The sequence below is a fragment of the Oncorhynchus nerka genome, unplaced genomic scaffold (genome assembly GCF_034236695.1).
Source record: "Oncorhynchus nerka isolate Pitt River unplaced genomic scaffold, Oner_Uvic_2.0 unplaced_scaffold_981, whole genome shotgun sequence".
Classification (NCBI taxonomy): Eukaryota; Metazoa; Chordata; class Actinopteri; order Salmoniformes; family Salmonidae; genus Oncorhynchus; species Oncorhynchus nerka.
Window position 1 is genome coordinate 147587 of NW_027040312.1, and position 24127 is coordinate 171713.

The following is a 24127-nucleotide window of genomic DNA, read 5'->3' on the forward strand; positions in this document are numbered from 1 at the left end:
CACCCTGTCGGAGTCCAAACTAGGCCTCTAGCCTCTACTACTACCAGAGAACCAGAGGAGAGGACCCAACACCCTGTCATGGTCCACACTAGGCCTCTAGCCTCTACTACTACCAGAGAACCAGAGGAGAGGACCCAACACCCTGCCGGGGTCCACACTAGGCCTCTAGCCCCTACTACTACCAGAGAACCAGAGGAGAGGACCCAACACCCTGTCATGGTCCACACTAGGCCTCTAGCCTCTACTACTACCAGAGAACCAGAGGAGAGGACCCAACACCCTGTCATGGTCCACACTAGGCCTCTAGTCCCTACTACTACCAGAGAACCAGAGGAGAGGACCCAACACCCTGTCATGGTCCACACTAGGCCTCTAGCCCCTACTACTACCAGAGAACCAGAGGAGAGGACCCAACACCCTGTCATGGTCCACACTAGGCCTCTAGCCTCTACTACTACCAGAGAACCAGAGGAGAGGACCCAACACCCTGCCGGGGTCCACACTAGGCTCTACTACTACCAGAGGAAAGGACCCAACACCCTGCCGGGGTCCACACTAGGCCTCTAGCCTCTACTACTACCAGAGAACCAGAGGAGAGGACCCAACACCCTGTCATGGTCCACACTAGGCCTCTAGCCTCTACTACTACCAGAGAACCAGAGGAGAGGACCCAACACCCTGTCATGGTCCACACTAGGCCTCTAGCCTCTACTACTACCAGAGAACCAGAGGAGAGGACCCAACACCCTGTCATGGTCCACACTAGGCCTCTAGCCTCTACTACTACCAGAGAACCAGAGGAGAGGACCCAACACCCTGTCATGGTCCACACTAGGCCTCTAGCCTCTACTACTACCAGAGAACCAGAGGAGAGAGAAGAGGTCTTACCTTTCTCCCCTGTAAGTGAGTGAAGAGAAACATCCCCCCCCCCCAAACGCTTGCAGGGAGACATAGATCCGCCCCCCGACAGACGCGGGCAGACCGGCCTTTAAGCCTCAAACAAAGTTTGGTGTGCACAGGACCAAGACCAAGGGGACAACAAGAGGGTGAGAGAAAGAGGAGGGAGAATAGAGGAGAGAAAAGGAGAGAGTCTGAACCCCCCCCCCAGTGACTGCTGGGTTTTGAAGCCGTTTTATTATCCGGTTCCATCTGGCTGCTGCTGGAAGAGACAGACCCGGGTTCTCCGATTGGGGTGTGTGTGTGTGTGTGTGTGTGTGTGTGTGAGAGAGAGACAATGAGAAGTTCGTCCTTCGTCGGACTCTGAGTACAATACTAGTAGAATACTGAAGCGACTGGGCCTTTTCATCTCCACCTCCTCCCTTACCCCTCCACCCCCCCTGTCCTTGTTCCTGCCCAAACACCAAACTGCAAGACAGTGGACAGGCAGAACCAAAAAACCACTAAATCACCATTCACTATACTGTGGAGACCTCTGTCTATATTCACTATACTCACTGTGGAGACCTCTGTCTATATTCACTATACTCACTGTGGAGACCTCAGTCTATATTCACTATACTCACTGTGGAGACCTCAGTCTATATTCACTGTGGAGACCTCAGTCTATATTCACTATACTCACTGTGGAGACCTCTGTCTATATTCACTATACTCACTGTGGAGACCTCAGTCTATATTCACTATACTCACTGTGGAGACCTCAGTCTATATTCACTATACTCACTGTGGAGACCTCAGTCTATATTCACTATACTCACTGTGGAGACCTCAGTCTATAATCAGACCTCATTCACTATACTCACTGTGGAGACCTCAGTCTATATTCAGACCTCATTCACTATACTCACTGTGGAGACCTCAGTCTATATTCAGACCTCATTCACTATACTCACTGGGGAGACCTCAGTCTATAATCAGACCTCATTCACTATACTCACTGTGGAGACCTCTGTCTATAATCAGACCTCATTCACTATACTCACTGTGGAGACCTCTGTCTATATTCAGACCTCATTCACTGTGGAGACCTCTGTCTATATTCAGACCTCATTCACTATACTCACTGTGGAGACCTCAGTCTATATTCACTATACTCACTGTGGAGACCTCAGTCTATATTCACTATACTCACTGTGGAGACCTCAGTCTATATTCAGACCTCATTCTATACTCACTGTGGAGACCTCAGTCTATAATCAGACCTCATTCACTATACTCACTGTGGAGACCTCAGTCTCAGACCTCATTCACTATACTCTGTGGAGACCTCAGTCTATATTCAGATATTCTGTGGAGACTATTCAGACCTCATTCACTGTGGAGACCTCTGTCTATAATCAGACCTCATTCACTATACTCACTGTGGAGACCTCAGTCTATATTCACTATACTCACTGTGGAGACCTCAGTCTATAATCAGACCTCATTCACTATACTCACTGTGGAGACCTCAGTCTATATTCAGACCTCATTCACTATACTCACTGTGGAGACCTCAGTCCTCCTCCTCTCTGTCTATATTCAGACCTCATTCACTATACTCACCTCTGTCTATAATCAGACCTCATTCACTATACTCACTGGGGAGACCTCAGTCTATATTCAGACCTCATTCACTATACTCACCTCAGTCTATAATCAGACCTCATTCACTATACTCACTGTGGAGACCTCAGTCTATAATCAGACCTCATTCACTATACTCACTGTGGAGACCTCAGTCTATAATCAGACCTCATTCACTATACTCACTGTGGAGACCTCTGTCTATAATCAGACCTCATTCACTATACTCACTGTGGAGACCTCTGTCTATATTCAGACCTCATTCACTGTGGAGACCTCTGTCTATAATCAGACCTCATTCACTATACTCACTGTGGAGACTGTCTATAATCAGACCTCATTCACTATACTCACTGTGGAGACCTCAGTCTATATTCAGACCTCATTCACTATACTCACTGTGGAGACCTCAGTCTATAATCAGACCTCATTCACTATACTCACTGTGGAGACCTCTGTCTATATTCAGACCTCATTCACTATACTCACTGTGGAGACCTCTGTCTATATTCAGACCATTCACTGTGGAGACCTCTGTCTATATTCCCTTTCCTCACTGTGGAGACCTCAGTCATTCACTAATCAGTTCTATACTCACTTGGAGACCTCTGTCTATAATCAGACCTCATTCACCCTTTCCTCTGTCTCAGACCTCATTCACTATACTCAAGCCTGTCTATATTCAGACCCTGCCCCATTTCCTCTGAGACCTAGTCTATATTCTGACCTCATTCACTATTCAGACCCCAGACCTCATTTCCTCTCTGTCTATATTCAGCTCAGCTCTGTCTATATTCAGACCCCGTCTATATTCAGACCTCATTCCCCTTTCCTCCAGCTAGCCTGTCTATATTCAGAGCCCCTTTCCCTCTGGCTAGCCTGTCTATATTTGCCCCCTTTCCCTGGCTAGCCTGTCTATATTCAGACCCCGCTAGCCCTATTTCCTCTGGCTAGCCTGTCTATATTCAGACCTATATTCAGACCCCGCCCCTTTCCTCTGGCTAGCCTGTCTATATTCAGACCCCGCCCCCTTTCCTCCGGCTAGCCTGTCTATATTCAGACCCCGCCCCCTTTCCTCTGGCTAGCCTGTCTATATTCAGACCCCGCCCCCTTTCCTGTTGCCTTTCCACTCCCAAAACGTAGCTACAGCCTTCCCCCCCCCCCCCCCCGTGACCCCCGTGTGCAGACATGAGGTCAAGCTCCAGAGATCACAGGGGGTGGGGGTAAGATCAGCCCAAACATACAGCCCCATACCAGCTCATGAACCTCTCCCTTCCCCTGGTGTGTGTGTGGTGTGTGTGCAGGGGCACTCTTGCAGAAACCTCAGCCCAGGGAAATTCAAATGAGGGAGTAACAGAGTGAGAACAAGAGAAAGAGAGAGAGAATGGAAGAGAGAGAGGGGAGAGAGAGAATGAGAGAGAGAATGAGAGTGGGGGAGAGAGAGAATGAGAGTGGGAGAGAGAGAGAATGAGAGAGAGAATGGAGAGAGAGAGAGAATGAGAGAGAGAGAGAGTGGAAGAGAGAGAGAGAGAATGAGAGAGAGAGGGGAGAGGGAGTGGGAGAGAGAGAGAGAGGAAGAGAGAGAGTGGGAGAGAGAGAGAGAGAGAGAGAGAGTGGGAGAGAGAGAGAGAGAGAGAGAGAGGGAGAGAGAGAGAGAGTGGGAGAGAGAGAGTGGGAGAGAGAGAATGAGAGAGAGAGGGGAGAGAGAGAGAATGGGAGAGAGAGAGAGAGAATGGGAGAGAGAGAGAATGGGAGAGAGAGACAGAGAGAGAGAGAGGAGAGAATGAGAGAGAGAATGAGAGTGGGAGGGGAGAGAGAGTGGGAGGGGAGAGAGAGTGGGAGAGAGAGAGAGAGAGTGGGAGAGAGAGAGAGAGGGAGAGAGAGAGAGAGTGGGAGAGAGAGAGAGAGAGAGAGAGGAGAGAGAGAGAGAGAGAGAGAGAGAGGGGAGAGAGAAAGAGAATGGGAGAGAGAGAGAAAAAGACAGAGGGGAGAGAGAGTGAAGGGGATAGAGAGACAGAATGGGAGAGATAGAATGACGGAGAGAGAGAGGTTGCTGAGGTTGCAGGTTTGCTAATGTGTAGATCTGAAGAGATTTGCAGAGAACATTTTTACTCTCTTCCCTCTCTCTCCCTCTTGGTGTATCTGTTGTTAGTTTATGGCATTAGCGTTACGAGCAGTGTGTGTGTGTGTGTGTGTGTACATGCTGATTAGAATCCAGTTCTCCACACACTCACACACGTCAACACAACACTAACAGGTAGATGGGATGTTCTGAATGTTGTCGACCAACACAACACCCTCCCTTTAATGTCTCCTTCTCCCTCCCTCCCTCCCTTTAATGTCTCCTTCTCCCTCCCTCCCTTTAATGTCTCCTTCTCCCTCCCTCCCTTTAATGTCTCCTTCTCCCTCCCTTTAATGTCTCCTTCTCCCTCCCTCCCTCCCTTTAATGTCTCCTTCTCCCTCCCTCCCTTTAATGTCTCCTTCTCCCTCCCTCCCTTTAATGTCTCTCCTCCCTCCCTCCCTCCCTCCCTTTAATGTCTCCTTCTCCCTCCCTTTAATGTCTCCTTCTCCCTCCCTCCCTCCCTCCCTTTAATGTCTCCTTCTCCCTCCTCCCTTTAATGTCTCCTCCCTCTCCTCCCTCCCTTTAATGTCTCCTTCTCCCTCCCTCCCTTTAATGTCTCCTTCTCCATCCCTCCCTTTAATGTCTCCTTCTCCCTCCCTCCCTCCCTTTAATGTCTCCTTCTCCCTCCCTTTAATGTCTCCTTCTCCCTCCCTCCCTCCCTCCCTTTAATGTCTCCTTCTCCCTCCCTCCCTTTAATGTCTCCTTCTCCCTCCCTCCCTCCCTTTAATGTCTCCTTCTCCCTCCCTCCCTTTAATGTCTCCTTCTCCCTCCCTCCCTCCCTTTAATGTGTCCTTCTCCCTCCCTCCCTCCCTCCCTTTAATGTCTCCTCCTTCTCTCCCTCCCTCCCTCCCTTTAATGTCTCCTCCCCCTCCCCTCCCTCCCTTCCTCCCTACCTTTAATGTCTCCTTCTCCCTCCAGGTTCAGTATGATGCCCTGGTCTCCATCTTGTTTCCTCCCTACCTTTAATGTCTCCTTCTCCCCCTCCCTCCCTTCCTCCCTACCTTTAATGTCTCCTTCTCCCCCTCCCTCCCTCCCTCCCTACCTTTAATGTCTCCTCCACCCTCCCTCCCTCCCTCCCTACCTTTAATGTCTCCTCCCCTCTCCCTCCCTCCCTCCCTTTAATGTCTCCTTCGCCCTCCCTCCCTCCCTCCCTCCCTCCCTCCCTAACTACCTTTAATGTCTCCTCCCTTCCTCCCTACCTTTAATGTCTCCCTCCCTCCCTACCTTTAATGTCTCCTCCCCCTCCCTCCCTCCCCTCTCTCCCTCCCTACCTTTAATGTCTCCTCCCTCCCTCCCTCCCTACCTACCTTTAATGTCTCCTTCTCCCTCCAGGTTCAGTATGATGCCCTGGTCTCCATCTCCCTCCCTCCCTCCCTCCCTTTAATGTCTCCTTCTCCCTCCCTCCCTTTAATGTCTCCTTCTCCCTCCAGGTTCAGTATGATGCCCTGGTCTCCATCTTGTCTCCTCCCTCCCTCCCTCCCTACCTTTAATGTCTCCTTCTCCCTCCCTACCTTTAATGTCTCCTCCCTCCCTCCCTACCTTTAATGTCTCCTTCTCCCTCCAGGTTCAGTATGATGCCCTGGTCTCCATCTTGTCTCCTCCCTCCCTCCCTCCCTACCTTTAATGTCTCCTTCTCCCTCCAGGTTCAGTATGATGCCCTGGTCTCCCTCCCTCCCTCCCTACCTTTAATGTCTCCTTCTCCCTCCCTCCCTCCCTACCTTTAATGTCTCCTTCTCCCTCCCTCCCTTTAATGTCTCCTTCTCCCTCCAGGTTCAGTATGATGCCCTGGTCTCCATCTCTCCCTCTCCTCTCCTCCCTCCCTCCCTACCTTTAATGTCTCCTTCTCCCTCCAGGTTCAGTATGATGCCCTGGGTCTCCTCCCTCCCTCCCTCCCTACCTTTAATGTCCCTCCAGGTTCAGTATGATCCCTCCTCCCTCCCTCCCTACCTTTAATGTCTCCTTCTCCCTCCCTCCCTCCCTTTAATGTCTCCCTCCCTCCCTCCCTACCTTTAATGTCTCCTTCTCCCTCCCTCCCTCCCTTTAATGTCTCCTTCTCCCTCCAGGTTCAGTATGATGCCCTGGTCTCCCTCCCCTCCCTCCCTCCCTACCTTTAATGTCTCCTTCTCCCTCCAGGTTCAGTATGATGCCCTGGTCTCCATCTCCCTCCCTCCCCCTCCCTCCCTACCTTTAATGTCTCCCCCTCCCTCCCTCCCTCCCTTTAATGTCCCTCCCTCCCTCCCTCCCCCTTTAATGTCTCCTCCCTCCCTCCCTACCTTTAATGTCTCCTTCTCCCTCCAGGTTCAGTATGATGCCCTGGTCTCCATCTTGTCTCACGCTGCCTAGAATCATCCAGCTCTCCAGACTGTCAGAGTCCGATCCAGACTTCGCTCCGGATTCTGAGTCCAACACCACCACCGAGTCAGATCCCACAATGGAGCTCCTCTTCTTTGGGGCGGGGTTTCTCTAAGGGGGGGAACATAATAAATGGTATTATTCATTGATGGCTAGTTAACGGCTAGTTAATCAGAACCAGCGTGGAGTTGGTTGTGGACCATGCTGCACCTGGGTCTGGAGTACTGCCACCTAGGGCTGCCTTTACACAGGCTATCCAATTCTGATATCGCCACTTAATTGCTCTTTTGACCAATCACATCAGATCTTTTTCAGAGCTGATCTGATTCTAGAAGGGGTTGGTGTTTCTAGAGATCAATACTGTCCCCGGGGGGGTCGTTATGTTACTGTCTAGAAGGGGTTGGTGTTTCTAGAGATCAATACTGTCCCCGGGGGGGTCGTTATGTTACTGTCTAGAAGGGGTTGGTGTTTCTAGAGATCAATACTGTCCCAGGGGGGAGTCTTTATATTACTGTCTAGAAGGGGTTGGTGTTTCTAGAGATCAATACTGTCCCAGAGGGAGTCGTTATGTTACTGTCTAGAAGGGGTTGGTGTTTCTAGAGATCAATACTGTCCCAGGGGGGAGTCTTTATATTACTGTCTAGAAGGGGTTGGTGTTTCTAGAGATCAATACTGTCCCAGAGGGAGTCGTTATACTGTCCCAGGGGAGTCTTTATATTAGTCTTTGGTGTTTCTAGAGATCAATACTGTCCCAGAGGGAGTCGTTATGTTACTGTCTAGAAGGGGTTGGTGTTTCTAGAGATCAATACTGTCCCAGAGGGGAGTCACTATCAACATTTTTGGTACAACGTAACGTGGCCACTAGGAACAAGCCGAAGACACACTCTGTCGCCGTACCTGTTGTCCTGGCGTCGAGGCCTGCAGGGGTCCTTTCTTTAACCTCTGACCTTTCAAGCTACACACCCCGTCATCTTCCTCGGTGTTGTCCGACACAGTGATGACGTCGTCTTGACTCGAGTCGATGACTATGACCTCCTGGGACAACCTTTGACGTCTGGGGTCACCTTGGGGAACGATAGAGGAGAGTTATGGGGTCACCTTGGGGAACGATAGAGGAGAGTTATGGGGTCACCTTGGGGAACGATAGAGGAGAGTTATGGGGTTGTTATGGGGTCACCTTGGGGAACGATAGAGGAGAGTTATGGGGTCACCTTGGGGAACGATAGAGGAGAGTTATGGGGTCACCTTGGGGAACGATAAGAGGAGAGTTATGGGGTCACCTTGGGGAACGACAGAGGAGAGTTATGGGGTCACCTTGGGGAACGATAGAGGAGAGTTATGGGGTCACCTTGGGGAACGATAAGAGGAGAGTTATGGGGTCACCTTGGGGAACGATAGAGGAGAGTTATGGGGTCACCTTGGGGAACGATAGAGGAGAGTTATGGGGTCACCTTGGGGAACGATAGAGGAGAGTTATGGGGTCACCTTGGGGAACGATAGAGGAGAGTTATGGGGTCACCTTGGGGAACGATAGAGTTATGGGGTCACCTTGGGGAACGATAGAGGAGAGTTATGGGGTCACCTTGGGGAACGACAGAGTTATGGGGTCACCTTGGGGAACGATAGAGGAGAGTTATGGGGTCACCTTGGGGAACGATAGAGGAGAGTTATGGGGTCACCTTGGGGAACGATAAGAGGAGAGTTATGGGGTCACCTCGGGGAACGATAAGAGGAGAGTTATGGGGTCACCTCGGGGAACGATAGAGGAGAGTTATGGGGTCACCTCGGGGAACGATAGAGGAGATTTATGGGGTCACCTTGGGGAACGATAGAGGAGAGTTATGGGGTCACCTTGGGGAACGATAGAGGAGAGTTATGGGGTCACCTTGGGGAACGATAGAGGAGAGTTATGGGGTCACCTTGGGGAACGATAGAGGAGAGTTATGGGGTCGCCTTGGGGAACGATAGAGGAGAGTTATGGGGTTGTTGTTTTTATTGCAACGCAGGAAATGGACACCAAAATAATAAGTGATAAACCCGTTGCAACAATGATCATAATTAGGGCGATAGAGGTATTATAGAGGTACAGGTATTTATAGAGGTATTTATACCCAACCGTTCAGGGACCTCGATTCAGCCCGGCACTGTGAACCCCCAATGAATGAATAAATATATATATATGTATGATGGGACTAGAATGACGGAACTAGAATGATGGGACTAGAATGTTGGGACGAGAATGATGGGACTAGAATGTTGGAACTAGAATGACGGGACTAGAATGACGGGACTAGAATGACGGGACTAGAATGACGGGACTAGAGGGACTAGAATGACGGAACTAGAATGACGGGACTAGAATGACGGGACTAGAGGGACTAGAATGACGGGACTAGAATGACGGGACTAGAGGGACTAGAATGACGGAACTAGAATGACGGGACAAGAATGACGGGACAAGAATGACGGGACTAGAATGACGGAACTAGAATGACGGGACTAGAATGACGGGACTAGAATGACGGAACTAGAATGACGGGACTAGAATGACGGAACTAGAATGACGGAACTAGAATGACGGGACTAGAATGACGGAACTAGAGGGACTAGAATGACGGGACTAGAATGACGGGACTAGAATGACGGGACTAGAGGGACTAGAATGACGGGACTAGAATGACGGGACTAGAATGACGGGACGGGACTAGAATGACTAGAATGACGCGACTAGAATGACGCGACTAGAATGACGGAACTAGAATGACGGAACTAGAATGACGGAACTAGAATGACGGGACTAGAATGACGGGACTATAGGGACTAGAATGACGGGACTAGAGGGACTAGAATGACGGGACTAGAATGACGCGACTAGAATGACGCGACTAGAATGACGGGACTAGAATGACGGGACTAGAATGACGGGACTAGAATGACGGAACTAGAATGACGGAACTAGAATGACGGAACTAGAATGACGTGACTAGAATGACGGGACTAGAATGACGGGACTAGAATGACAGAACTAGAATGACGGCACTAGAATGACAGAACTAGAATGACGGGACTATAGGGACTAGAATGACGGGACTAGAATGACGGGACTAGAATGACGGGACTAGAGGGACTAGAATGACGGAACTAGAATGACGGGACTAGAATGACGAAACTAGAATGACAGAACTAGAATGACGGGACTAGAATGACGGGACTAGAATGACGGGACTAGAATGACGGAACTAGAATGACGAAACTAGAATGACAGAACTAGAATGACGGGACTATAGGGACTAGAATGACGGGACTAGAATGACGGGACTATAGGGACTAGAATGACGGGACTAGAATGACGGGACTAGAATGACGGAACTAGAATGACGGAACTAGAATGACGGAACTAGAATGACGGGACTAGAATGACAGAACTAGAATGACGGAACTAGAATGACGGGACTAGAATGACGAAACTAGAATGACAGAACTAGAATGACGGGACTAGAATGACGGGACTAGAATGACAGAACTAGAATGACGGGACTAGAATGACGGGACTAGAATGACGGGACTAGAATGACGGGACTAGAATGACGGGACTAGAATGACGGGACTATAGGGACTAGAATGACGGGACTAGAATGACGGGACTAGAATGACGGAACTAGAATGACGGAACTAGAATGACGGGACTAGAATGACGGGACTAGAATGACGGGACTATAGGGACTAGAATGACGGGACTAGAATGACGGGACTAGAATGACGGGACTAGAGGGACTAGAATGACGGAACTAGAATGATGGGACTAGAATGACGAAACTAGAATGACAGAACTAGAATGACGGGACTAGAATGACAGAACTAGAATGACGGGACTAGAATGACGGGACTAGAATGACGGAACTAGAATGACGGAACTAGAATGACGGGACTAGAATGACGGGACTAGAATGGACTATAGGACTAGAATGACGGGACTAGAATGACGGGACTAGAATGACGGGACTAGAATGACGGAACTAGAATGACGGGACTAGAATGACGGGACTAGAATGACGGGACTATAGGGACTAGAATGACGGGACTAGAATGACGGGACTAGAGGGACTAGAATGACGGAACTAGAATGATGGGACTAGAATGACGAAACTAGAATGACAGAACTAGAATGACGGGACTAGAATGACAGAACTAGAATGACGGAACTAGAATGATGGGACTAGAATGACGAAACTAGAATGACAGAACTAGAATGACGGGACTAGAATGACGGAACTAGAATGACGGAACTAGAATGACGGGACTAGAATGACGGGACTATAGGGACTAGAATGACGGGACTAGAATGACGGGACTAGAATGACGGGACTAGAGGGACTAGAATGACGGAACTAGAATGATGGGACTAGAATGACGAAACTAGAATGACAGAACTAGAATGACGGGACTAGAATGACAGAACTAGAATGACGGAACTAGAATGATGGGACTAGAATGACGAAACTAGAATGACAGAACTAGAATGACGGGACTAGAATGACAGAACTAGAATGACGGGACTAGAATGACGGAACTAGAATGACGGGACTAGAATGACGGAACTAGAATGACGGGACTAGAATGACGGAACTAGAATGACGGAACTAGAATGACGGAACTAGAATGATGGAACTAGAACGACAGTTCTAGAATGAGGTAGTTAGTTATACAGAAGTGATTACATCAACGGTGGGCTGGTAGTTTTACAGACGCAGACAGTGAGTGGACGCACCTTTAGATACAGCCCTGTGTAAACAAACACCCAGTAGTGGTCTGTCTGTTCTCCTCCACTCACCTTTGGAGAGACCTCTCTGCCGTTTCCTACCCTGTGTAAACAAACACCCAGTAGTGGTCTGTCTGTTCTCTTCCACTCACCTTTGGAGAGACCTCTCTGCCGTTTCCTACCCTGTGTAAACAAACACACAGTAGTGGTCTGTCTGTTCTCCTCCACTCACCTTCGGAGAGACCTCTCTGCCGTTTCCTACCCTGTGTAAACAAACACCCAGTAGTGGTCTGTCTGCTCTCCTCCACTCACCTTCGGAGAGACCTCTCTGCCGTTTCCTACCCCGTGTAAACAAACACACAGTAGTGGTCTGTCTGTTCTCCTCCACTCACCTTTGCAGAGACCTCTCTGCCGTTTCCTCCCCTGTTGGGTATTCAGTTTGACTTTCTGTTGTTTCTGCTCTGCGTCCCCCAGCAGGTTTTGCCGTAGATCTCTGTTACCATGATCATGTGACAGGGGTGGCCGCTGTCGTTTGGCCTTGCTCCCATCTTCCTCCTCCTCCTCCTTCTCTCCGTGGCTGGAGGAGAGGCGCCTGTCTCCCAGCTCCTCCTCCACCTCCTCCCTCTCTCCGGGGTTAGAGGAGTAGTGGAGTTGGCTGTAGAGTCTGAACTCTAGTTCACTGTCGTCACCCTCTGACCCCTCGGGCTCCTCCGCGTACAGCTCATCCTCTAACTCCGCCCTGTCCGCGTAGCCCCCGAACATCACCACAGAGGTCACAACACCCTGCGGAGAGGAGGAAGAGACAGAGAGAGAGAGAGAGACAGAGAGAGAGAGGGAGAGAGAGAGAGAGAGAGAGAGACAGGGACAGAAAAAGAGAGAGAGAGACAGAGACAGAGACAGAGAGAGAGAGACAGAGAGAGAGAGGGCGAGAGAGAGAGAGAGAGAGAGAGACAGGGACAGAAAAAGAGACAGAGACAGAGAGAGACAGAGAGAGAGAGATTATCATCAAACTAATGTGAACTCCACCCTACTCATTATCATCATTATCATCAAACTAATGTGAACTCCACCTTGCTCATTATCATCATTATCATCAAACTAATGTGAACTCCACCCTGCTCATTATCATCATCATCAAAACTAATGTGAACTCCACCCTACTCATTATCATCATTATCATCAAACTAATGTGAACTCCACCCTGCTCATTATCATCATTATCATCAAACTAATGTGAACTCCACCCTGTTCATTGTCATCATTATCATCAAACTAATGTGAACTCCACCCTGTTCATTATTATCATCAAACTAATGTGAACTCCACCCTGTTCATTATCATCATTATCATCAAACATTATCATCATTATCATCAAACTAATGTGAACTCCACCCTACTCATTATCATCATGAACTATCATCAAAACTAATGTGAACTCCACCCCTCATTATCATCATTATCATCAAACTAATGTGAACTTATCATTATCATCAAACTAATGTGAACTCCACCCTCATTATCTCATTATCATCATTATCATCAAAACTAATGTGAACTCCACCCCCTATCATCATTATCATCAAACTAATGTGAACTCCACCCTACTCATTACCTCATTATCATCATTATCATCAAACTAATGTGAACTCCACCCTACTCATTATCATCAAAACTAATGTGAACTCCACCCTGCTCATTATCCACCATCAAAACTAATGTGAACTCCACCCTGCTCATTATCATCAAACTAATGTGAACTCCACCCTGCTCATTATCATCATTATCATTAAACTAATGTGAACTCCACCCTGCTCATTACCATCAAACTAATGTGAACTCCACCCTACTCATTATCATCAAAACTAATGTGAACTCCACCCTACTCATTATCATCATTATCATCAAACTAATGTGAACTACACCCTGCTCATTTATTATCATTATCATTAAACTAATGTGAACTCCACCCTGCTCATTACCATCAAACTAATGTGAACTCCACCCTACTCATTACCATCAAACTAATGTGAACTCCACCCTACTCATTACCATCAAACTAATGTGAACTCCACCCTGCTCATTATCATCATTACCATCAAACTAATGTGAACTCCACCCCACTCATTTTCATCATTATCATCAAACTAATGTGAACTCCACCCTGCTCATTATCATCATTACCATCAAACTCATGTAAACTCCACCCTGCTCATTACCAGCAAACTAATGTAAACTCCACCCTGCTCATTTTCATCATTACCATCAAACTAATGTAAACTCCACCCTGCTCATTATCATCAAACTAATGTGAACTCCACCCTGCTCATCATTATCATCTAAACTAATGTAAACTCCACCCTGCTCATTATCATCTAAACTAATGTGAACTCCACCCTGCTCATTATTACCATCAAACTCATGTAAACTCCACCCTGCTCATTACCAGCAAACTAATGTAAACTCCACCCTGCTCATTATCATCATTACCATCAAACTAATGTAAACTCCACCCTACTCATTATCATCTAAACTAATGTGAACTCCACCCTACTCATTATCATCAAACTAATGTGAACTCCACCCTGCTCATTACCATCAAAACTAATGTGAACTCCACCCTGCTCATTATCATCATTACCATCAAACTAATGTGAACTCCACTCCATTACATCAAACTAATGTAAACTCATTACCATCAAACTAATGTAAACTCCACCCTGCTCATTATCATCAAACTAATGTGAACTCCACCCTACTCATTATCATCAAAACTAATGTGAACTCCACCCTGCTCATTATCATCATTACCATCAAACTAATGTGAACTCCACCCAACTCATTATCATCAAACTAATGTAAACTCCACCCCACTCATTATCATCAAACTAATGTGAACTCCACCCTGCTCATTACCATCATTACCATCAAACTAATGTAAACTCCGCCCTGCTCATTATCATCATTACCATCAAACTAATGTAAACTCCACCCCACTCATTATCATCATTACCATCAAACTAATGTGAACTTCACCCTACTCATTACCATCAAACTAATGTGAACTCCACCCCACTCATTATCATCATTACCATCAAACTAATGTGAACTTCACCCTACTCATTACCATCAAACTAATGTGAACTCCACCCTCCTCATTATCATCATTACCATCAAACTAATGTGAACTCCACCCTACTCATTACCATCAAACTAATGTGAACTCCACCCTGCTCATTATCATCAAACTAATGTGAACTCCACCCTGCTCATTATCATCATTACCATCAAACTAATGTGAACTCCACCCAACTCATTTCCAAACTAATGTGAACTCCACCCTGCTCATTACCATCAAACTAATGTGAACTCCACCCTACTCATTATCATCATTACCATCAAACTAATGTGAACTCCACCCTACTCATTATCATCAAACTAATGTGAACTCCACCCTACTCATTATCATCATTACCATCACACTAATGTGAACTCCACCCTGCTCATTATCATCAAAACTAATGTGAACTCCACCCTGCTCATTACCATCAAACTAATGTGAACTCCACCCTGCTCATTACCATCAAACTAATGTGAACTCCACCCTACTCATTACCATCAAACTAATGTGAACTCCACCCTGCTCATTATCATCAAACTAATGTGAACTCCACCCTACTCATTATCATCATTACCATCAAACTAATGTGAACTCCACCCTGCTCATTATCATCAAACTAATGTGAACTCCACCCTGCTCATTATCATCAAACTAATGTGAACTCCACCCTGCTCATTATCATCAAACTAATGTGAACTCCACCCTACTCATTATCATCAAACTAATGTGAACTCCACCCTACTCATTATCATCAAAACTAATGTGAACTCCACCCTACTCATTATCATCAAACTAATGTGAACTCCACCCTACTCATTATCATCAAACTAATGTGAACTCCACCCAACTCATTTCCAAAGAAATGTGAACTCCACCCTACTCATTATCATCAAAACTAATGTGAACTCCACCCTACTCATTATCATCAAACTTATGTGAACTCCACCCTACTCATTATCATCAAAACTAATGTGAACTCCACCCTGCTCATTATCATCAAAACTAATTTAAACTCCACCCTACTCATTATCATCAAACTAGTGTGAACTCCACCCTACTCATTATCATCAAACTAATGTGAACTCCACCCTGTTCATTATCATCAAAACTAATGTGAACTCCACCCTGCTCATTATCATCAAAACTAATGTGAACTCCACCCTGCTCATTATCATCAAAACTAATGTGAACTCCACCCTGCTCATTACCATCATTATCATCAAACTAATATGAACTCCACCCTGCTCATTATCATCAAACTAATGTGAACTCCACCCTGCTCATTATCATCAAACTAATGTGAACTCCACCCTGTTCATTATCATCAAACTAATGTGAACTCCACCCTGTTCATTACCATCAAACTAATGTGAACTCCACCCTGCTCATTATCATCAAACTAATGTGAACTCCACCCTACTCATTATCATCAAAACTAATGTGAACTCCACCCTACTCATTATGAACTCCACCAACTCATTTCCAAAGAAATGTGAACTCCACCCACTCATCATCAAACTAATGTGAACTCAAACATCAAACTAATGTGAACTCCACCCTGCTCATTATCATCAAACTAATGTGAACTCCACCCTACTCATTATCATCAAACTAATGTGAACTCCACCCCTCATTATCATCAAACTAATTGAACTCCACCCTGCTCAAATCATCAAACTAATGTGAACTCCACCCTACTCATTATCATCAAAACTAATGTGAACTCCACCCTACTCATTATCATCAAACTAATGTGAACTCCACCCTACTCATTATCATCAAAACTAATGTGAACTCCACCCTGCTCATTATCATCAAACTAATGTGAACTCCACCCTACTCATTATCATCAAAACTAATCATCAAACTGAACTCCACCCTACTCATTATCATCAAACTAGTGTGAACTCCACCCTACTCATTATCATCAAACTAATGTGAACTCCACCCTGTTCATTATCATCAAAACTAATGTGAACTCCACCCTGCTCATTATCATCAAAACTAATGTGAACTCCACCCTGCTCATTATCATCAAAACTAATGTGAACTCCACCCTGCTCATTACCATCATTATCATCAAACTAATGTGAACTCCACCCTGCTCATTACCATCAAACTAATGTGAACTCCACCCTGCTCATTATCATCAAAACTAATGTGAACTCCACCCTACTCATTATCATCAAACTAATGTGAACTCCACCCTGCTCATTATCATCAAACTAATGTGAACTCCACCCTGCTCATCATCATCAAACTAATGTGAACTCCACCCTACTCATTATCATCAAACTAATGTGAACTCCACCCTGCTCATCATCATCAAACTAATGTGAACTCCACCCTACTCATTATCATCAAACTAATGTGAACTCCACCCTGCTCATCATCATCAAACTAATGTGAACTCCACCCTACTCATCATCATCAAACTAATGTGAACTCCACCCTACTCATTATCATCAAACTAATGTGAACTCCACCCTACTCATTACCATCAAACTAATGTGAACTCCACCCTGTTCATTACCATCATTATCATCAAACTAATGTGAACTCCACCCTGCTCATCATCATCAAACTAATGTGAACTCCACCCTACTCATCATCATCAAACTAATGTGAACTCCACCCTGCTCATTACCATCAAAACTAATGTGAACTCCACCCTGCTCATTATCATCAAAACTAATGTAAACTCCACCCTACTCATTATCATCAAACTAATGTGAACTCCACCCTACTCATTACCATCATTACCATCAAACTAATGTAAACTCCACCCTACTCATTACCATCATTACCATCAAACTAATGTGAACTCCACCCTGCTCATTATCATCAAAACTAATGTAAACTCCACCCTGCTCATTATCATCAAAACTAATGTGAACTCCACCCTGCTCATTATCATCAAACTAATGTGAACTCCACCCTGCTCATTACCATCAAACTAATGTGAACTCCACCCTGCTCATTATCATCAAAACCAATGTAAACTCCACCCTGCTCATTATCATCAAAACTAATGTGAACTCCACCCTACTCATTACCATCAAACTAATGTGAACTCCACCCTACTCATTACCATCAAACTAATGTGAACTCCACCCTGCTCATCATCATCAAACTAATGTGAACTCCACCCTACTCATTACCATCAAACTAATGTGAACTCCACCCTACTCATTATCATCTAAACTAATGTGAACTCCACCCTGCTCATTACCATCAAACTAATGTGAACTCCACCCAACCTACTGTTAACCTATTTGTGCTCAATGTCAGGTGGTGTGTGTGTGTGTGTGTGTGTGTGTGTGTGTGTGTGTGTGTGTGTGTGTGTGTGTGTAAGAGAGAGAGGGAAAGGGGTTGTGAGGTCCATTGCCCTGGCCAGTGCTGCGTGTCTGTGCCATGATGGCCAGAGATGATTGGCTCCTAGAGCGCCATGGAAACGCCACGCTGACCGCTCACAGACCGCCACCCAGGGAATAAGGATAGAGGACAGAGCGTGTGTGTGTGGAGAGAAGAGACCTGGGACGGAGAAATGATGAGGTGTGTGTGTGTGGAGAGAAGAGACCTGGGACGGAGAAATTATGAGGTGTGTGTGTGTGTGTGTGGAGAGAAGAGACCTAGGACAGAGAAATGATGAGGTGTGTGTCGTCTGAGGAAATGAAAAGGCATCTCCACACAGTCAGGATCAATGAACAATGTTCCTCAGAGTTCTGACCGACCGAAAGCTCAGCCTTGATCCTGGGGGGGGCGGAGATTCCTTTACATTTCGGTGTTGATCATTATCTCCTGATCAGCGATGTGACAGATCATCTGAAAAGTCTGGAGGGTTTTCTACCAGCGGTCCAGGGTGATTCATGACTCACTATGTCCTGATACTGTAGGGGATTGGAGAGGTGAAAACCACCTGAACACAGCTGACTAACATCACCCACCTGAACTACCTGAACACAGCTGACTAACATCACCCACCTGAACTACCTGAACACAGCTGACTATCATCACCCACATGAACACAGCTGACTAACATCACCCACATGAACACAGCTGACTAACATCATCCACATGAACACAGCTGACTAACATCACCCACATGAACAAAGCTGACTAACATCACCCCCCTGAACTACCTGAACACAGCAGACTAACATCATCCACATGAACACAGCTGACTAACATCACCCCCCTGAACTACCTGAACACAGCTGACTAACATCACCCACCTGAACTACCTGAACACAGCAGACTAACATCACCCACCTGAACTACCTGAACACAGCGGACTAACATCACCCACCTGAACTACCTGAACACAGCTGACTAACATCACCCACCTGAACACAGCAGACTAACATCACCCACCTGAACACAGCTGACTAACATCACCCACTGGTGACCAGATCTGTCCAGCCACCTGAACACAAACTACCTGGTGACCAGATCTGTTCAGCCACCTGAACACAAACTACCTGGTGACCAGATCTGTTCAGCCACCTGAACACAAACTACCTGGTGACCAGATCTGTTCAGCCACCTGAACACAAACTACCTGGTGACCAGATCTGTTCAGCCACCTGAACACAAACTACCTGGTGACCAGATCTGTTCAGCCACCTGAACACAAACTACCTGGTGACCAGATCTGTTCAACCACCTGAACACAAACTACCTGGTGACCAGATCTATCCAGCCACCTGAACACAAACTACCTGGTGACCAGATCTGTTCAGCCACCTGAACACAAACTACCTGGTGACCAGATCTGTTCAGCCACCTGAACACAAACTACCTGGTGACCAGATCTGTTCAGCCACCTGAACACAAACTACCTGGTGACCAGATCTGTTCAGCCACCTGAACACAAACTACCTGGTGACCAGATCTGTTCAGCCACCTGAACACAAACTACCTGGTGACCAGATCTGTTCAGCCACCTGAACACAAACTACCTGGTGACCAGATCTGTTCAGCCACCTGAACACAAACTACCTGGTGACCAGATCTGTTCAGCCACCTGAACACAAACTACCTGGTGACCAGATCTGTTCAGCCACCTGAACACAAACTACCTGGTGACCAGATCTGTTCAGCCACCTGAACACAAACTACCTGGTGACCAGATCTGTTCAGCCACCTGAACACAAACTACCTGGTGACCAGATCTGTTCAGCCACCTGAACACAAACTACCTGGTGACCAGATCTGTTCAGCCACCTGAACACAAACTACCTGGTGACCAGATCTGTTCAACCACCTGAACACAAACTACCTGGTGACCAGATCTGCTCAGCCACCTGAACACAAACTACCTGGTGACCAGATCTGTCCAGCCACCTGAACACAAACTACCTGGTGACCAGATCTGCTCAGCCACCTGAACACAAACTACCTGGTGACCAGATCTGCTCAGCCACCTGAACACAAACTACCTGGTGACCAGATCTGTTCAGCCACCTGAACACAAACTACCTGGTGACCAGATCTGTTCAGCCACCTGAACACAAACTACCTGGTGACCAGATCTGTTCAGCCACCTGAACACAAACTACCTGGTGACCAGATCTATCCAGCCACCTGAACACAAACTACCTGGTGACCAGATCTGCTCAGCCACCTGAACACAAACTACCTGGTGACCAGATCTGTTCAACCACCTGAACACAAACTACCTGGTGACCAGATCTGTCCAGCCACCTGAACTACCTGAAAACAGCTGACAAACATCAGCCACCTGTGAATCTCTGGAGAGGGGAAAGACGGCTTCAGGTGACCCTCTACAAGAGCGTTACATGGGAACGGCCCAAATGGCTTTGCTAACACAATAACAAACGGCCAAACGGAGTTCAGAAACAGATGAGAATAGTCTGTTTCAATACATATGACATCTCTGCTGTTGAAACATGATTATACATATGTGATTTGACGACTGCAGTCCGTGTATAACTGGTTAGAAAACGGAACACAACGAGCTTGTCAGTAAACTTGCCAATAAAGGCACATTGTGGGATACAGACACACAACATTAACACGTGTAGCCCGGAACCCAGATTTTGGTGAGAGTCCTGAAGCAAACTGGCCCACAGGTTACTACTAAACCTGTATGTACTGTAAACATGACCATCTAACGTTACCGGCTACAACAAACAGCCAGGTTTGATACAACATAACAAGGCATGCTCACATAGTAGCTAGCTAACTGGCAAACAAACCTCTACGAAACATCCACTAACACTAAAAGTGGGACATCTGAACGGAGATGTTATACAACGTGATGTTCAACTAGCCTGTAATTTCAGTTACGACACGCGGACGTACTTATTAAATTAGTTTGATGCTATCGAAAGTGGTTGGCTAATATGTTAGCATCGTTCTCTGTGCACCCCACGTGTTTATGAAATGCCGGCGGTATGTAAACAAAGCACTCTGTTCCACTCTCGCGACGGATTCACACTCAACCGGCACCTCTCCGGTTCTCTTTACTACGGCAAAAAACAAACTACATGCACACATCTCGTTGGTTCCAACGGATGAAAATCAACTCACCTGTTTATAACTTAGCAGGACTCACAAGAGGACTTTGCTCGCATGCTAACCACTTCCGGGGTTGTCGAGAGAGAAATGGTTTGGGCCAACCGTGACCTTTCCCAGGGACCCGACTGTGGCGTGTCTGCGTTCAGACGGTGTCGAGACATTTTGATGAAAGGTCTACAGTAGCCTAGTAACCTTTGATTTGATGTCGCCCTAAAATATATGTGGAGTCTTCATGTTTAATATAACGTCACCGTTGATCAATTTATTAAGATTATCATAGACTATTCTGTACTACTATAGGATAGCCTATTCATATCACATTAAACCCCTATAAATATCAGTTTTTTTTTTTAAACAAGGGTTCTTCAAAGATCCTAACTCAGTGCTAGAGATGTCACTACAGATCCTGTTTCAATTTCTAGGCTGTATCACAACCCGACCGTGATTGGGAGTCTCATAAGGATGGAGACACAATTGGCCCAGCATCATTCTGGGGTTTGACCAAGGCAGGCAGCCATTGCAAATAAGAATTTGTTCTTAACTGACTTGCCTGGTTAAATAAAATATATATATATATTTTTTTAAATAACTGTAGGTTTCTTGGCACTGAAAAATGCTTGGCTGTGTGAACCTTCACCCCAGTCTGAGGTCCTGGTCGCTCTGGAGCAGGTTTTCATCAAGGATCTCTCTGTACTTTACTCCGTTCATCCTTTCCCCTCGATCCTGACTAGTCTCTCAGTTCCCTGCCACTGAAAAACATCCCCACAGCATGATGCTGCCACCACCATGCTTCACCGTAGGGATGGTGCAAGGTTTCCTCCAGACGTAAGGACTGATTGGTGGAGTGCTGCAGAGATGGTTGTCCTTCTGGAAGGTTCTCCCATCTCCACAGAGGAACTCTGGAGCTCTGTCAAAGTGACCATTGGGTTCTTGGTCATCTCCCTGACCAAGGCCCTTCTCCCCCGATTGGTCAGTTTGACCGGTGGCCAGCTCTATGAAGAGTCTCGGTGGTTCCAAACATCTTCCATTTAAGAATGATGGAGGCCACTGTGTTCTTGGGGACCTTCAATGATGCAGACATTTTTTGGTACCCTTCCTCAGATCTGTGCCTCCACACAATCCTGTCTCTGAGCTCTACGGACAATTCCTTCAGACCTCATGGCTTGGTTTTTGCTCTGACCTGCACTGTTAACTGTGTGCCTTTTCAAATCATGTCCAATCAATTGAATTTACCACAGGTGGACTCCGATCAAGTTGTAGAAACATCTCAAGGATGATCAATGGAAACAGGAAGCACCTGAACTCAATTCAGAGTCTCATAACAAAGGGTCTGAATACTTAAATAAATAAGGTTTGATTTTTTTTTTTTTATACATTTGCTAAAATTTCTAAAAAACTGTTTTCGCTTTGTGATTATGGGGTATTGTGATGTCATTATGGGGTATTGTGATGTCATTATGGGGTATTGTGATGTCATTATGGGTTATTGTGTGTAGATTGATGAGGGAAAATGTTTAATTTAATCGATTTTAGAATAAGGCTGTAACGTAGAAAAATGTGGATAAAGTGTAAGGGGTCTGAATACTTTCTGAATGTGTCTGTCTGTGTCTACGGGTATACTGACCAGCAGACACACAACGGTACAATCGGTATTAGTTTGTCTCATAAAGTTATACAGCATCCTCTACAGTGGATTGTAATGAACGGTTTCTCTAGAACCTTCCAGGACTCAGGCACAGCAGCCATTTTCCCTCCTCCTTGTTTAATGAAGATCCCAGAGTCCTTTTCATTACGGACAAACCTTATTTAGTGTAGCTAGGCCTAGGCTATAGTACACCTATTATCTTCTTGTCTAGGTTTCATTTTGTCTAAACAGGAAGCGATCCAAGGTTAAAGGTTAAAAGCAAAGAACATCACAAATACACGTCTGGTAGGTGATAAATAGGGGCTCTACCTGGGAAGACAGAGCACATGTCCCTCTGCCTCCCCAGTCTCCTAAATACACGTCTGGTAGGTGATAAATAGGGGCTCTACCTGTGAAGACAGAGCACATGTCCCTCTGCCTCCCCAGTCTCCTAAATACACGTCTGGTAGGTGATAAATAGAGGCTCTACCTGTGAAGACAGAGCACATGTCCCTCTGCCTCCCCAGTCTCCTAAATACATGTCTGGTAGGTAGGTGATAAATAGGGGCTCTACCTGTGAAGACAGAGCACATGTCCCTCTGCCTCCCCAGTCTCCTAAATACACGTCTGGTAGGTAGGTGATAAATAGGGGCTCTACCTGTGAAGACAGAGCACATGTCCCTCTGCCTCCCCAGTCTCCTAAATACACGTCTGGTAGGTAGGTGATAAATAGGGGCTCTACCTGTGAAGACAGAGCACATGTCCCTCTGCCTCCCCAGTCTCCTAAATACACGTCTGGTAGGTGATAAATAGGGGCTCTACCTGTGAAGACAGAGCACATGTCCCTCTGCCTCCCCAGTCTCCTAAATACACGTCTGGTAGGTAGGTGATAAATAGGGGCTCTACCTGTGAAGACAGAGCACATGTCCCTCTGCCTCCCCAGTCTCCTAAATACACGTCTGGTAGGTAGGTGATAAATGGCTCTACCTAGGTGAAGAGGCCTCTACCTGTGAAGACAGAGCACATGTCCCTCTGCCTCCCCAGTCTCCTAAATACACATCTGGTAGGTGATAAATAGGGGCT

The 24127-nt window shown here is 46.5% G+C and overlaps 2 protein-coding genes across 2 annotated transcripts in view; both read right to left on the minus strand.

Moving 5' to 3' along the window:
- The window catches only part of LOC135570326 (zinc finger CCHC domain-containing protein 7-like), a 126244-nt gene extending 120242 nt beyond the window's left edge, over positions 1-6002 (minus strand). The window contains exon 1 of the mRNA XM_065016449.1: positions 5956-6002. The gene's annotated coding sequence lies outside the window, so the exon portion shown is untranslated. The remainder of the gene's footprint in view (positions 1-5955) is intronic.
- Positions 6003-6895: 893 nt separating this feature from the next.
- Positions 6896-21386, minus strand: LOC135570324 (zinc finger CCHC domain-containing protein 7-like). The gene is made up of 4 exons (XM_065016447.1): positions 21205-21386; positions 12152-12542; positions 7898-8064; positions 6896-7111 (listed from the first exon to the last, which is right to left on the minus strand). The coding sequence occupies exons 2-4, from the start codon at positions 12519-12521 to the stop codon at positions 6896-6898; spliced, it is 753 nt and encodes a 250-aa protein (XP_064872519.1). The 5' UTR covers positions 12522-12542; positions 21205-21386.
- Between the last annotated feature and the right edge of the window lie 2741 nt (positions 21387-24127).